The sequence below is a fragment of the Spermophilus citellus genome, assembly GCF_964194105.1.
Source record: "Spermophilus citellus genome assembly, chromosome: 12".
Taxonomy (NCBI): Eukaryota; Metazoa; Chordata; class Mammalia; order Rodentia; family Sciuridae; genus Spermophilus; species Spermophilus citellus.
The window spans coordinates 58,792,210-58,808,924 of NC_138198.1; the positions used below are offsets into that span (position 1 = coordinate 58,792,210).

General features: G+C 41.1%; 2 protein-coding genes across 4 annotated transcripts in view; both read right to left on the bottom strand.

Annotated features, from left to right (window-relative positions):
* LOC308631880 (ADP-ribosylation factor-like protein 15) overlaps positions 1-16,715 on the bottom strand; it is a 194,964-nt gene that overhangs the window by 88,917 nt on the left and 89,332 nt on the right. For all 3 annotated transcript variants that reach the window (XM_081263422.1, XM_081263421.1, XM_081263420.1), the window contains exon 2: positions 8,179-8,323. In XM_081263422.1, coding sequence (XP_081119548.1) covers positions 8,179-8,323 — 145 coding nt within the window. The remainder of the gene's footprint in view (positions 1-8,178; positions 8,324-16,715) is intronic.
* On the bottom strand, positions 10,182-10,777 carry LOC308631756 (small ribosomal subunit protein eS26-like). Its single transcript, XM_081263224.1, has one exon. The coding sequence runs from the start codon at positions 10,575-10,577 to the stop codon at positions 10,230-10,232; it is 348 nt and encodes a 115-aa protein (XP_081119350.1). The 5' UTR covers positions 10,578-10,777; the 3' UTR covers positions 10,182-10,229.

Below are 16,715 nucleotides of genomic sequence, written 5' to 3' on the forward strand. Positions count from 1 at the left end.
TAATCAGTCTGCCTTCAAGTGTTATTATACCACTTTATATACAGTATAATGTAAGAACATTACAATATGCTGCATTTGTTTTTCCTCCTATGATGTTTATGTTATTCTCATGCATTTTACTTTTACAAATCTTATAAATCCCATAATACATAGTTATTTTTAAATACTTATCTTCTAAAGATATTTAAATAATATAAACTAAATCTTGATTGCCCCTGTAATTTTCATTTCTGGTACTCTTCATTGTTATATGTATCTTATATGGATACAGATTTATCCATATTTATATATAAATCTTTATGTATTTACATCTTATATGGATACAGATTCATATATGTATCTTATACACATATAGATTTATAACGGATATAATTTCTCATCTGCCTGGAGGTCTTCATTTATCATGTCTTATAATGTTGATCTGTTAGTAATACATTCTTTCAACTTTTGTATATATGGGGGAAAAACAATTTTTTACTTTCCTTTTAAATATTTTTTCTAGGATACAGGGGGCCTCACCACACTTTCACTACATCACTGATCCTGTTCCATTGTCTTCTCACTTGCACTGTTTCCAGTGAGAAATCTGATGTCATTTTCATCTTAGCTCTCATATATATTATACCTTTTCTCTGCTTTTTAGGATTTCTTTATGTATTCCTCAAATTCCCAAAATAAAAATCAAAAGGACATTTCTGTATATATCCATTCTCTTCCCCTCCCTTCCCCCCCTCTCCTGGGGGTGGGTATTGATTTAAGGAATTAGCTCACATACAGGAGGCTGATAAGTCCAAACTCTGCAGCAGTCAGCTGGCAGGCTAGAGACTCAGAAAAGAGCCAGTGCAAAGTTCAAATCCAAAGGTCATCTGTTGTAGAATTCCCTCTTATTCCAGGGAGGTCAGTCTTTTATTCTGTTCAGGATTTCAACTACCTAGAGGTCACACCATAGTAAAGAGGACAATCTGCTTTACTCAAAGTCCAGAGAGTTAAGTACTAATCTCATCTAAAACAACATCATAGAAATATTCAGAATAATGTTAGACCACCTCTGTGGACACCATGGCCATGGTATATATAAAATTGACCATCATATTTTTTTTTTAATCACAGGCTTCAGGCAATTTTATTATGATTTATCTTGGTATGCTTTTGTTCACATTTCTTACATTTGGGGTTCAATGGGCTTCTTGGATCTGTGGGTGCATAGTTGTCTTCAGATTTGGCAATGTTTCAGCCATTATCTCTTCAATTTTTTTTCTGTCCTTTTCCCCACCCCTTTGGCTTCATGCACTCAAAAGAGCTCACTGATGCTCTTCCCCCTCTCATGGATAGATTCTACAATGCTAACACTCTTAAGTTCATCAAATCCTTTCTTTTCATCAATTGGTATTAATCTCATCTGACACATATTTTATCTCAGGTATTATTCATGAGTAGAAGTTTTATACAGGGTTTCTTTTTTAAATACCTTTATTTGATTTATTTTTTTTTATGTGATACTGGGGATCAGACCCAGTGTCTCACTCATGCCAGGAAAGCACTCTATCACTGAACCACACAACGTCATTTCTTAAATCTTCCATGTCTGAATCTTATGAACAGATATAATACAGTTGTAATGTCTTTCTTTGTTAATTCTAATATCTGTGTCAGTTCTGGTAAGTTTTAAATGAATGCTTATCCTCCTCATTATGAATTGTGTCTTTCTATCTCCTCCTGTGCCTGATAATCTTGAATTGAATGCCAGACACTGTGAATTTTACCTTGTTGCATGCTATTTCTCTAAATCTTATACAGATTTGTACTGGGATACATTAGCACCACCAGAAAATTACTTGAGCCTTTTGGACTGGGTAATATGATCTGCTAGGTGAATCCAGAGCAGTACTCAGCTTAGAGCCAATTCCTGAGGCAAGATCTTGTTGAGTATTCTACCTAGTTCCTCATGAATTATGACTTTTCCAGTCTGTCTGGTAGTTATAGTCATAAGTTTCAGCCCCATGAGAAGACCAAGCACTATTCCCCCTCGTACTTTCAGGTACTTCTTTTCCTGCCCTTGAGTAGTTTCCTCATGTGCTTGCTTTGTCCACTTCACAAGATATTCAAAGGATACACACTGAAGATCTGTAGGGGTCTGTCTCTGTGCAACTCTCTTTTGTCTAGTATGCTGTCTTATTAACTCTAGCTGCTTGATCTCCTTGATTCTCAGCTCCATCTTTTGAATGCAGGAAATACACTGAGTTCTGTTTCAGCTCCCTCTGGAACAGTGTCACAGCCTGGAAGCTCTCTCAAGGCAGTAAGCTGGGGCAATCATAGGGCTCAATACATTTGTTTCTTATTTCTCAGGGATGACTGTTCTTTGTTGCTTCACATTCACTTACTTGAAAACTGTTTTATATATTTCATACTTTTATTTTTCACTTTATTATTTTTCAGTTCTGACAGTTGAACCCAGGGATGCTCTGCCACTGAGCTGTATCCTGGGCTATTGCTTTAATTTTTGAGACAGGGTCTAAGTTGCCCAGGCTAACCTCAACCTCACAATTCTCCCAGCCTCAGCCTCTAGAGTGGCTGAGATTACAGGTTTGCACAACTGCACCCAGGTGTTTCATTTTTTTTAAAATATTATCTCTGTTGTTTCAGGTGTGAGGGTAAGCCAGCCCAGTTATCCCATTTTGACTAGAACCAGAATCCTTACTGATTCGTGCATGCATCGCCCTCTCCTGAGCATCTTCTGTCTTTACTTCTCACCAGGCAACCACCTTTATGCCTCTGTCTCATGCTCACATGATAACCTTTCCTTATAAAAATAAATTCTTTTAACATTGCTTTCTTTCTCTCTTTCTCTTTTTATTTTTTTATTTTGTCTCTCTTCTTGAAAGAAGAGTCTATATGCAATCTTAGCCAAAGGACCAAGGAATGAAAATGATAGTTTATAGCTCATTCCCTTTACTTACTCATTATCTCCTCATTCCTGAGGTTGGTTTCTATCCCCAACAATCTACTGAAACTGTTCTACTGAAGGCAGAATTAGACAGGCCATAAGTATAGATAGGTAAATCAAGTCAGGTCAGATTAAGGAGGCCAATTTAAGTCTGAGAAGTTGGAGACTGTCCCCTGGGGATTGAAATGCCTCCAGAGCTCTTCCTCCACCCTTATCAAGATAACCGGCCCTGCTCCAACCTGTTGCTAAGGTAACCTGTCCCAGGAATTCTCCTTCCCTACAGGAAGTTATAAAAGTTGTTAATTAATGTGTTCTGGGTTGTTCCATCTGGCCCTTCCTCCTATCCATCTGCTTCTCACCTTTTGGCCATCCCACCTGAGCATCTCCTGGGCCTAGTCAAGTATACAGGAAGGAGAAAGATAAGGGAAAGAGAGCAGGAGACAAAGGAAGCCTAGGATATTAAAAAAAAAAAAAAAAAAAAGGCAGAACATCCTCACTTCTTGAGATACCAGAATACCACCTATGGGCCCCTTCTCCCTCCTGAGAAAAGTTTATGTGATTTTACTTATTTATTTTTTGGGGGTGCCGGGGATTTAATTTGGGGGCACTTGACCACTGAGCCACATTCCCAGCCCTGGTTTGTATTTTATTTAGAGACAGGATCTCACGGAGTCACTTAGCGCCTTGCTTTTTCCTGAGGCTGGCTTTGAACTCGGGATCCTCCTGTGTCAGCCTCCTGAGCCTCTGGGATTACAGCTGTGAACCACTGTTACCCCTTTTAAAATAAACCCTGCTTTATATGCTTGCCTTGGCGTGCTTCTCTAATGTTATACTTCAGCATGTGAGGAAGCAGGACTCGTCACTGATAATTGGCAATATCACTACCATTGGTCATTAATGATCACACCCTTCTCATTTTTTAGACTTAGGTTTATATTGTTGGTTCTTTTTACTTCTTGACCGTACTGAACTTACATGATATTGCACAAAATTGCCCGGCTTATAGATTCCTCATCAGATACATAATATATAATAAGATACATAAAATATAAGGGCAGGGATATTTATCTGTTTTGATAACTGATCATGCTCAGTACCTAAATCAGGGCCAGTTGCACAGTATGCAGTCAACAAATATGCAATAGGTGAATGAAATATAGTTGGTGCTTAGCAACCTTCTTGCCTGTCTCTATCCATTCTTTCTGTATGATCTCATCCAAATCCACAATTAAAATTGTCTCTTCAATCTGGATCTGTAGCTCTAAAATCTCCCTAGTCTATTTTTTTTAAACTATTTGATCATTGTTGGATGTCATGCTGATACCTCAAAATTAGTAAACCCCAAACTAACCTCATTCTTTTTATCTTAAAACTATCTGTCGTGTTTTCCCTACTTCTTTTTACAATTCACTCAAACACCAAGTTAGAAACTTGAGTCATAATTGATTCTTTTCCCTTTCTTTATATTACCTAATATGATTATCACATTTTACAGTATCAATAAAATTACATGTGACTCTTAACTCTCCATCTCAAGTAACTACTTTGCCTGCTGGATCACCTCTAATGTCACAGGCCTCTACCAGCAACTTCTCTAGTCTCTGACCTTGGATCCCAACACTTCATACAATGCTGCATCTTGTGCATAAAGACCACTAACTGTTAAGACCCGGTATTCTACTCCTTTGATACCTAGTTTTGTTAAACCCTCCTCCTATGGGACAATTCCTTTTAAAATGTCCTATTTGTTCACAATTGTAGCATGTTCTTGGCCTGGAATCTAAAGCCTGTTTTACTGCAGCTGCCACAATTTGCCCTTGTTCATTAATGTCTCTGGCATCTAAAGCCTGTTTTACTGCAGCTGCCATGACTTGCTCTTGTTCATTAATGTCTCTACATAATTTAATATATGTGTTTAAATCTTCATGTTTCCATGGTCTAATGATATCTCTGCACCAACGATTCGCTTGGTCATAAGCCAGTTGTTTTATTAATGGAATTGCTTGTTCTGTATTCCCAAAAACTCTGGTAGCTGTTTGAATAAGCCTATCTACAAATTCAGCGTAAGGTTCATTAGCTCCTTGTATTACCTTAGATAATTGACCTTGTAAACCTCCATGTCCTTGTAAAGTCTTCCATGCCCAACTAACTTTTCTCTGAATCACCTATGCTTTTGATTCTCACACCCCTCTCCCTATTACTCAGATCTTCCCTATCATAAGAGGCCTTATTCAAATGTAATATTTGATTAGCCTTCTTTGATCTCCTAGGTTAGAAATGATCACTTTTCACTTTCATTTTATACTGTCAAGTATAGCCCATATCATATTCTGTCTTAGCACAGAGCCTGGCATATAATAAACATTCAATAAATGTGAACCATTTTATCACTAGAAAACTTATCTTCCAAACCCAGTGTAAACTTCTTGATGGCAAGGACCTCCAAAGAGGCCTCCAGAAAGGAACTCTGCCAAGTTCAGAATAATTGCAACTCATGGAAGTTTGATATCCAAAACATTAGCCAACTTAATATCTAACTCACCAGAAAGTCAACTAGCACACAATGTTATCATTGGTTCCAGCAAAAAGAAAACGTTATTTTAAAAAATAAAAACAAATATAAAACACATATTATACTTTATGAGTACATTATAAAAATATTTACAGATAATTATTTCACATTATAATAGAAGAGCAAAACAATTAGCAGTAGGGCTAGATGACAACTCAGATAAAGAGAAGTATACTTTGTGTTACTCTTACACTTATATTGGAGGTTACTTGGCTTGGAAACAATTATTAAGCTAATAAAGTTTGTATAAGTTTGAGGCACATTACTCAAAAGCTATCCACAGTTTCAGAAAACCAGCAAGTACATACTCAGATCAGATCCTAAGCCTTAGATACCATGAAATGTTATTGGAAAATCTCTCCTGGCATGTGACTGTCATCGACTGTGTAACAATGGCCATATCACTACCCTCTTGTATCTTAAGATGATAAGAGGTAAAAACAGGATATGAAGATTCTTTTCTGTCACAGAAGATGGCTAGGAAGCTCACAGATGATACTTTATGTAAAAATATCATGCAGATTCAATTTACTATCATTTGTTTATTCACTTAACAAATATCTGTACCTATGCCTAAATCTTGTGACCGTGTAAAATGCTCTATCTGCCCTTAGGAGCCTGCAGCCCAGAATGGGGGAGTAGACGTGGGAACAAAGCAGTATGACAGGTACTGAACGGTAGAAATATGGACCACATCCAGTGGAGAGAGGAGGGAGAACTCTGTTCTGAGGGAAGAAGGAGGCTGGCCTGGTTCGGTGCACAGAGGTTGCTCTCCAGCTCTCTGCTCATTCTCTCTGTGGGCTCACAACACATTACCAATCCCTCACTCTCTCCCTCACCCTCTAATCAAGCTGAGTCTGTTTCTTTACAACTCCAGTTTCATGTCTATTATTCCAAGATCTGAAAAGTTCTCAAAACCTGCACTTTTTTTTTTTTCTTAGCTGGTAGCAAAACCTGAACTGCACTGATATCAGACTCTTGATTATCAATATTTTTCTGACTTGTTAGGACACTTGGGTCAACAATTTCATCATCCACCCACCACCAAAGCCAAGAATGAGTCATTCTCAGCTTCTTTTTTCACCCTCTAAACCCAACTGGTCACCAAGCCCTGTTGATTCTAGCCCTCAGATGTTGTATCCCATTTATCCCCTCTTCTCCATTCTTCCCACTCCTGCTGAGCTAAGGTCTCCAGCACATGTGTGGCACCATTTACAATCATCTCCTACCTCTGCCTCTCATCAGTGCTCTTCATGATTTATCCTCCACGTCATGGACAGCTTGATCCAGCTCATCATGCAGTTTCCTTGCTTAAAACATCTGAATGTCTCTGCACTGTCTACAAGTAAAGCTCACATTTCTGAGCATGGTATAAGAAGTTAGCCAGAAGGTGGCCACAGCCTCTCTTAGGATTCGCCCCCAGCACTCTATTAAACACACACGGCAGCCATGCAGGAAGCCATGGGGTTTCTGAGAGGTCCCATTTTGGTTTCTGCCTTCGCACAAGCTTTCCCCCTGCCCCCAAATCTTTTCTTCTCCACCTCCCACTCTGTTCCTGCTCATCTCCCTGGCTTGCCAACTTTGGATCCAAAGAAGAAAGACTCTTCAAGCATCCTTCCCTTCCCCAGCCAGGCAGCACTGACCAGACCCACTCCACTGGAAGTTTCTATACATGAATTAGCTTCTGCTTGGCCAGCAGACTGGGTCTCTTGTAATGCTAGAATCATTGCTCACCCCCAGAGTACATAGTAGGTTCTCAAAAATCCAGCTGAATGAACAGCAGCTCTTCAACTTTCCCAGCCAACTTCTCGCCCTATCCTTCCCTGTCAGTTCTAGATCTCCTCCCACAGCAGCTCTATTCTTTATCTCCTACAATTGTTCTTCCGTTTATCATCTCTAATTTATACCCTTCTTTTCTGTTCCTCTGTCAGAAGAGAAAGTGGAAGCATTTGGGGAGTGACAAAGCTCTCAACTTTGGCACTGATAACCTTTGGAGCAGGAGGGTTCTTTGTGGTGGGGGCTCCCTGTGCACTGCAGGGTGTGCAGAAGGCACTGGCCTCTATCCACTCGAGGTCAGTAGCCTCTCTCCCAGTTGTGACAGCTAAACTGTGCCTGCACATCACCAACATCCTCTGAGAGGGAAATGACTGAGGAACTCTAACCTAGACTGACTGCTCTGTAAGTCAGAAAACAACATGGGAACACTTATCAAAGGCCCCCTGCACTGCTTATCCTCCCGGTGAAAAATGGTTAAGGAGAGAAAATTCAGACTCTGTCGTGGGGTTACATAGGGAGTACATGACCAACAAAAGCAGGACAAAGTGACGATTCAAGGGAGGACAGCCCTGCGAGGGCCTGAGATAAATTCACCATAAGAGGACCAGAGTTCCAGTCTTCAGAATTAGTTTGGATTAATATTTTACTGAGCCTGATTTATTCTGCAACACTGAAATGCTCAGCAAGAGGGATACAGAACACTGTGATGCAATGCTATTAAGCCCTCTTCATATCTTTTTTGGAAAAGAGGTACATGGAAATAAATACACTGACAGAAGTATTGAACTAGAATGGAAGTGGGGACATGGGCCACATAAATAACATAAGAAGCTGGAAAGGCCAGGATAGGAAGGAGAGAGGGCCTGGTACCTGGCATAGAACCTACCTGTGGTTGATACGACGTTCTCGGGACTTTCACTGCAGAGTTTTGACAACAGACTAGTCTTGCCGGAACCGGTGAGGCCTATGCAAACCAGGTCATATTCTGGTCGTGCAGGTGGTGGTCCCTTGCAGCAAAATGCTCTAAAACACTGCGGAGAAAGAAGAGGAAGTATGGTTCTTTAAACAAGAACATGGAAACAAGACTTAGTAACATTTAAAGATGTCTGTGCAGGTGTTAACAAATAGATAAGCATCCTATTAATTATAAAGAGGAAATAGTAACTTCAGAGCAAAGCAACCCAGATGACACCACCTCAACTGGATGGTCAAGGTTACCACCCCACCATGAGAGGTGTCTAGCCCACAGCATCCTTTCCTGTGATGGCAGGTGCTCTGCAGTGGGCATGACGTCATCATGCAGCATTCGAAACAAAATGCACAACCTGCACCCAACCCTGAGCAAACCAGAGAAAGCCAATCTGAGGCATGTTCTACCAGACAACTGTCCCGTTTCCTAAAGTATCAATGTCTTAAAAGTCAAAGACAGACTAAGGAACCATTCTAGGTTAAAGAAGACTATAAAAACAATATGAAATGCATCTGAGATTAGATCTTGAATCAGGAGGGAAAAAAGTGCCATAAATGACATTATTGGGACAATAATGAAGACTGAATATAGACTACATATTAGATAACAGTGTTGCATAAGGTTAAATTTCCTGAATTAAATAACTGTACTGTGGTTATGTAAGAAAAATCATTGTTCTAAAGAAACACACACGTAAGTACTTAGAGGTAAAGGGTCTTGATGTCTGCAATTAACAGGCTCAGAGAAATTCCAAATCTCTTCTCTCCATCTCCATCAGGGGAGGAGTGTAATAAAGCAAACATGGTAAAATGTTAATGATTCATGAAGTTGATTGAAGAGTTCATAGCAAAATTCTTTGTTCTATTTTCATAACTCTTTGATGCCAATTCAAAATAAAAAGAATTTTAAAGAATTTAAATGAGTCTTCTCATATCACTGTCTTCTTGGCCTTTGCTAAATTTCAATTGTTTCAGGTAAACTGACCTCAGGGTACTATGACCTGTAGGGTAGTGTGTGCACCGCACAAACATGTTTGCTCTCCTAGCGTTAAAACAAAGGGATTGAGGAGACAGAATATGATTCACACAGTTTTTGATCTTTGGCTTATGCCTCATCCATTTCATGGGGGCTTACTATATGCCAGTTTTGTAGAAACAGAAGTATCAGGCTCTGAATGATCCATGAGAGAGGGAGAGCAGGAGGAAAGGAGAGAGAAAGGCTGACCCCCTCTCTTATGGGTCATCATGAGAGAAGAGACCAATAAAAAGCTTGTGTCGATCTTCTCAGATAAAACCTGAGTCCTAATTGGCTGTCACACTTTCATAAATCAAGCTTGATTATTTCTCTTCCCCATTTCTCATATATGATCCACAAGTCCAGTCCATGAAACCTTTGAAATCTCTCTAGGATCTGTCCACTTCTCTCCAGTCCAGGCCATAGTTACCTGGACAACATCAACATTTCCCCCACCACTTCCAGTGTATTTGCTCTTGTCCTCTCTGTTCTCTGGACAGCAGCCTCTGTGATTGTTTATAAAAAGAAAATTATTACGTCTGCTTAACGCGCTTTGGTGACTTCCTCTTGCTTCAGGGCCCAAACCCCTATCGTGGACTATGAGGTGTCCACCACCTGCTCCAGCCCACTCACTAGCCCCTTGCCCACCTCCCCCAAGCCATGCGGGGGCCCTGTCTCATTCCAGGCACTGGCCTATGCTATTTCCTCTTCCCCTGACTCTCGGCTTAGCCAACTCCTCATTAGTGTTTGGGTCTCCACTTAGCCATTCCATCCTCAGGGCAGTATGCTCTGATCCCAAGACTTCATCAGCAATTGACTTCAAGCTCTCACAGCTCTTTTGTGAATTCATCTTGCAGATGAACACAGTTTCTTTTTATTATTATTATTATAATTTCCATTTTATTTTTTTTTCCAGAAGATAGCTTTTCTTCACTCATTAAGGATGCAGTTCCTTACATGGGCTTTGGTGGAGGTCGTGGGGCAGCACCAACAGGTCTAAAACGAGGTGGGGATGTCCGGTCCTTCTGGGCTTCACGAGATCGATTCCTGACTACCTTGCTGTGAATGGCACAACTCACACAGTAATGCAGCTTCACGTACAGCTTGGGAAGCACATAAGCGTCGAAAACACTTGCTTTGGAAATGTCCCTGACGGCTGCGGCCTCCACGATGTTTCCAATGACGAACTTCTTAATGGCCTTGTCCTTGGACACACACCTGGCATAGCTCGTGCAACGAATAGGCTGCACATGCCCGTGGCCCTTTTTCACACGACCATTATTCCTTCTTTTTTTGGTCATCTTGGAAGCGAGGACCCGGGAGAGGACGTGACATCCGGCCGGACCTCTTATATAGCGCAAGATCCCTACGCTCACATGGGGAAAACCCGTAGTATCAAGAACGGAAAACCACTTCCAAAAATTTCTTGATTACTTAGCGTTTCCAAAGAAACCCAGAGCAGACAGAGGTTCCTAGGGTTTATTTATGCATGGAACAAGTTACGTTTGGGACTACTTAGCCTGGTGGCGGAAGAAAATTAGTGTTATAGGTTTCTCGAGAAACATCGCGATACCCTGAACCCAGTTTCTTATTAATTATTACACTATGGGAACCACATCTGTCCATCTCCATCCCAGTAACCCTAGTGCCCTTTATTGAGGTGAGTGTAGATCTCACCTCAATAAAAAAGGGTTAAAGAAAAAAAAAATGACAGTTAAAGTTTCACCTAAGAAAAGCAAAAAGGAAGCATGAAACCCAATAGGATGTCTGATCCACAGCCACTGGGTCACCCATGCTTGAGCAAAACGGTGTAAAACCAAAGAGAAACCTGTGACTTTCTCCTTTCACTTCAATGCCAGAAGTTAGCCTCATTTCCAAAAGAAAGGTTTTGATGTACAGGATCTATTCTTGAAAGAGGAGAGCTGCTTTTTGACCTAAATCCATTTTCCCTCAGTTTTTAAGAAGTTCTGCTGACTTCTGGTAAACAATATTTAATAATCCATATTCTACATGGATTTATTAAACTCTAATCCCATTTCCTCTCAGTCTTTTCAAGCCTGTGGAGTCTTAATTATTTCAGTCTGCCTTCATATAGCAACTCCTCCCACTCCTTGTGTCAGTTGCTTTTCTTTGGCCATGTTTTACTTCCATTAAGTGTTCCCCTATGAGATTTGTGACTGCAGCTATAAACAGCCTTCTCGATGCCAACACAACACGTCCCATCCTGGATTTGCAAGAAAGTTAGCTGATATTGTTTCACTTTTGCAAACTTTTCCTCAAGTCTCCCAGACTCTTAATGAGAGTCCTATGTATGTATGTGTATGTACCTCCTTGAAGTCTGCCCCTGACTCACAGCTGTTCACACTAAGCAGAGGTCATCTGTGCTCTGCTATGACGGCACACACTGCTCACATCTGTTTCTATAGCTGGGCTGCTTCAGTCTCTGCTGAAGGAAGCAGGGAGAGACCCTATTCCAGCTCTAGAGGTGCCCGCTGCTGCTTAGCTCCAGTGCCAGAGTTCCTATGGACTGTCTCTTAGAGGGGGATGGACCCAACTACTGTGATCCAAATTACTATAAATCCTAAATACAAAATGAAATTATATGTAGCTGATTGCTTTTATTGCCCTGTTCAAATTATTTACAAATCATTCATACACCAATATTATTCAACATATTTTAGCTCAAAGTTCTACAATTCCATCTTCATATTGTTCTTGATATCTGGAGTGTAAAAACTTCTGTACCCAAATCCATTAATCATCACCTGTTAACTTATTCCAGGACACCGGAGACACTTCTGACAGAACACACAATTTAGCAATGACATTCCACTTCTCTACTTTTTCTATATACTTCCCAGGATTGTCACCTATAACCCCCTGGTTCCAGTTGCACAGAAAGTAAAGACACCAAACATGGCAACTCCCCTGGCACACGTTCACTGCTTTCCTGAATTCCAGTCTCTGTAGTTCCAACTGTTTTTGAAGACCCCAAACTAAATCTGAGCAAACTAAAAATCTACCCCCAAAACTCAGGCTATGGAAATAAGGCATTTGGGAAAATAAATGCAACACTGACATTATTACAAGGCAGAATCTTTGAGATAAACTACAGAATCCTGAAAGTAAAAATGTATTTGAAGTAAATAAATACATCCCATGGCAAATGGGAAAAGTGTCAGACTTTGAGCCAACAAAATAAAACTTTTAAGAGTATATCATTTCAAATGGTGGGAGGGAGGAGGGTGTTCGTGGTGTTTGAGTCAGTTCCGAAAAGCTGTACAGAGTTTTCTTTTTTTTTCCCCCTGGTTTTGTTTAAAAACTTACTGAGGCTTTGGATCTTATAGTCAATTTACTTAAAATTACTCATTTTGGCCTCTAGACTATACTGTACCAAAGTTCATTGTGTTTGTCTCCTATAGCAGCTCCTGCATTGTTGAGAGTCAGCCCTTTTCACCGCTGTTCAATGAGAAACACAATGCCGTCGGGCAGTCCTGACAGCAAGCGGCAAACTCGGGCTTCATTCCCAGGCCAGACACTAAGGCATTGTGTAGCTCTGCCCAAGCCTCATAAACCTATCCATGCTTCAGTTTCCCCATGATTAACCAGTAACGTTTAACACTATCTGTCTCTTCCTTTCTTCAGGAGGATGTTATGAGGCATGGGTTCAATGCATTATTCTACTAAGAAAGGCGCCAGACGGGTAAATAACTGTTCATCACGATGCTCATTTTCCTAAGATATCTTTGCTGCTAGTTAGCTTCCTGGGCAAGGGCCTGGCAGCCTGACATACAGCCCAGACTGGAGTACTTCCCCTTCTTTTAGCCCACAGCTGCTTCTACAAGTTCCATCCCATCCCAGTTCAACCCAAGACGCACACACACACAACACTGCCCTCACTTGCAGCAGGAAATAGAAAACAAAGCCAGTCTGAATTATAATTATGTCCTCTGGGGGGCAACCAAGGTCATGGTCTCCCTCTGACTACTTGAGTTCACCAGGTTTCCCCCCGCCCTTCAGGGTCAGTTATGAGTCACTCCTTTTTGAAAAGAACCTATGAACCTATCTACCACATCATGCCAAGACACAGAACATTTCCCCCTGGCATGTGTGCACAAACTTCTACCTCTGTTCCTTATGAAATGGTACGTCCTGAGAGAGGCCGACTAGCTACAGCATAGCTTTTGGGAAAATCATATAATCCTATGCTCTTTAGTTGAAATATGGAGCACTCAAAATGCAGAATCATAAACGTTGGGAATATCTGCTTGAAGAAGAAACAGGGCCACATGGGTTAGGAATAAAATATAAGCAAAAGATTACATTGCAAGGTAAAATGAAGCCTTGCATTTCAGTCTGGTGGTTCTGCCCCAAGACAGCAAGACCATCTTAAAACATCCCAGCGCCGTTTGGGAATAGTGTCAGGGTTTAGCATAGCTGGCAGAGCACTGTACATGGTAGGTAGTCAGTGACTACTCGGTTACTAAGTCAATGATGTAAAGCATTGAGTAAGCACTTAACTGTGTACCTCGTTCCCCTCCCCTCACATTTCCATCTAACCCATCCTAGCTACTTCCAAGCCATTCACTAGTCCCTCCAACAGTCTGGGAACTCACCCTTCTTACCACCAGGTCCTGTGCACTTGCAATGAAAGGCCCCCTGCCCTTCTCTCTTCTTTCTGCTGAGATGGCACCACCACCAAAAGTCCTCCTTGAATCCCTCAGAGAACTAATCCTTCCTTGTCCTCCTTGGCCCTGTACACATACCTGCAGCACTGCAACTGATGCTATAGCACATGTTTATTTGTCTGTTTATTTGTTTTTTCTGAGTTATCACCTGATAGAAATAGATACACAGACCCAAAGACATAGCCATTCTTGGTCATATTACTGGTTCAAAAAGCTTAATTTTACAGGCTTCTGAGGGTAGCCAAGCACCCAAACAAAGCAACAGAGTTGTCCTGCAACTACATATTTCTGGATGAGAGATTTGCTCAAAAACCTCCCACTCTGGCACCAGCCCCTGCACTGCCAGTATTTCCAACCATCCTGAGTTGCTAAATTCCCAGCCTTTTGGGACATGGCATTTGTTTCAATTGATGCTCTGTCTTTCACCATGAATACAAGATTTTATTCTGAGCATGAATTCAATTTGATTGAAGCTCTGTATAGTTGCTGGAAATTTTTCTTCAGTCAGCTTTGGGAGTTCCTCACAGACACACAGTCACTGCCCAAGCCCCACAATGTTTCCTCCTTATTTAAATATGGGTCTCACCAGACAAAAAACCCAGGGCTCCTATCACAGACAGCCAGGTCTTTTTCTATGCAAGAGTGGGACCTGGCACAACAATGAGCAAACCCTTGTTAGATTAATGAAACATCTATAAGTTGGCACCTAAAGGCAAAAGAATATTCAGCCATAACTTTGACTAGATACAATTCTCATGCAGTTTGGCTTCAAAATCAGAAAGAAGCACCTGCACATTTAACCCTCACCAGTTTTCACAATGCAAAAGAAGTTTTTGAAAGTAAGTCAATTTCTGGAAGTGTTTTCTAATACTAAGAATGTTCAATGAATAAAACATGAAGAAGTTCTTAAATATCTGAAGTGACCTGATTTGGAACACAATGTTTTCCAGGTCTATAATAGTCAAATATGGGTCTGTCTTTTGAAAATCTAACCCCAATACAAAATACAACAGGAGGCCAAATGTGTTAGAGGATTAGTCAGAGCTGCTTGAGCTCTGTAAGAGACATGACAACTGGTGGGTGTCCTAGTAAGTCAAAAACAAAAACAAAGACAGCTAGTACTATTGAGTGCCATATGTAGGTAATTTATGTATAGTAATTCATTTATTCCCTAGAACAATTCAGTAAGAAAAGTACTCTATGACTCCCATTTTAAGATAAGGAAACTGAGGCTTAAAGTCAAGCAACTTGTCTAAAACGAACTGGATTCAAACCCTGGAGGTCTGGCTCCAGAGCTATTTGCTGAGCCACTGGAATGAAAAGCTTCTACCATCTGAGGGTGTTTCATGCGGAAGAGACCTCAGAGCTATTCTATGCAGAGGGCAACACGATTCTTTAAAAATGCACTAGGGAGCTATTAAATGGCAAAGTCAGAGGCTGAGTCAAGAGTGTCCAGCACCAGGACCCCTGCTCATGTCCTCTTGGCTCTGGGTCTGCCATGTCCACAGGCAGAGGTCAGAGCATCAGAAATGGGGCATTTCTGCTGTTTTGAAGATGTGGAAGAATCCTTTTAGTTTACCTATGTAGCTGAAGAGAAAGATGCCTGGACAGGAAGGAGGTGTTGCTAGGCTCCTTCACTGACCCTGTTAGCTTTCTGGTTAGCAGTACCTTTCATTCCAGGCAAAGCGACCTTGCAGTGTTTTCCCCCCAAGTTAGAAAATGTGGGTGAGAAGCAGAATCCTTAAGGTTCCTGTGAGCTGAATTAGGGAACAGGGAAGGAGGAGAGGGGGCCTGGCTGGGATGGAAGACAAGGGATCCTGAAGAGCCACTGGCTTCTTTTTCCCACTGTGTGCCTCTTTCATTTAACCCTTCTTTATCCTCTGGAAAGGACAAAGCTTGTCTATAGAGAGAAGCCCATGCTGGCCATTGAGACTTCTGATTCCACGCACGGCAGTGAGGAAAAAAGAAATCTCTATTAGAACAGTCCTCAAATTTTCCTCCTTAAAATACATGTGCAAGTAAATTTGACTGCAACTGCCAACATATTTCAACTGTCTTTTGAAAATAAATAAATAAGCAAATACTGAATAAAATAAAATTTGTTGAGGGAGAATATGGGAGAAAATGCACAAATAAATGGGGTTGTATGGAAATGCACATGAGGGAAATGATCTATAGGAAGCACAAAATCTCTTAGCTAGTTCTATTTGTATAAAGAAAAATGAATGTCAAATATGCCCTCGTGTCTTGGAATAACTAGTTGTTCCTGCAAACAGGTGAAAAGAATAAGTTCAAGACGGCACCTAGGGCAACAGAAAAAATAAGCCAGTGATGGAGCGCTGACAAGAGTGCCCTTGACCGCCAGACACAGCCCAGCAGAAGACTTCCCCGTGCAGTAAGAGCAATCCACTTTTCGAGGTGAAAATCCTGTCACACTTTAAAACCCTAGCGAGAAAAACAATAAATTGTTTTTACAGAAGATGGGTCAAACCTTTTGGCCATGTGGGCTGCTCCGGGCTCACAGACCAAGGCTTTGGCCCGGAATTGTCCCAGGGCTGAGGCTCCTGGCCAATACATCACACTGCCTCAGGACACTAAGTCTGTCTTTGCCTTACCCTTTGTATTTCTCAATCCACATTCCTTTTTGGGGTGAAATACTCCATTATTTCTGCTTTGTTCTGGGCTGTCTCCTGTCTCTGTCCCTATTAACTCGTGGCAACAAAAGAAACAAACAGAAGCAGGGGATTTCAT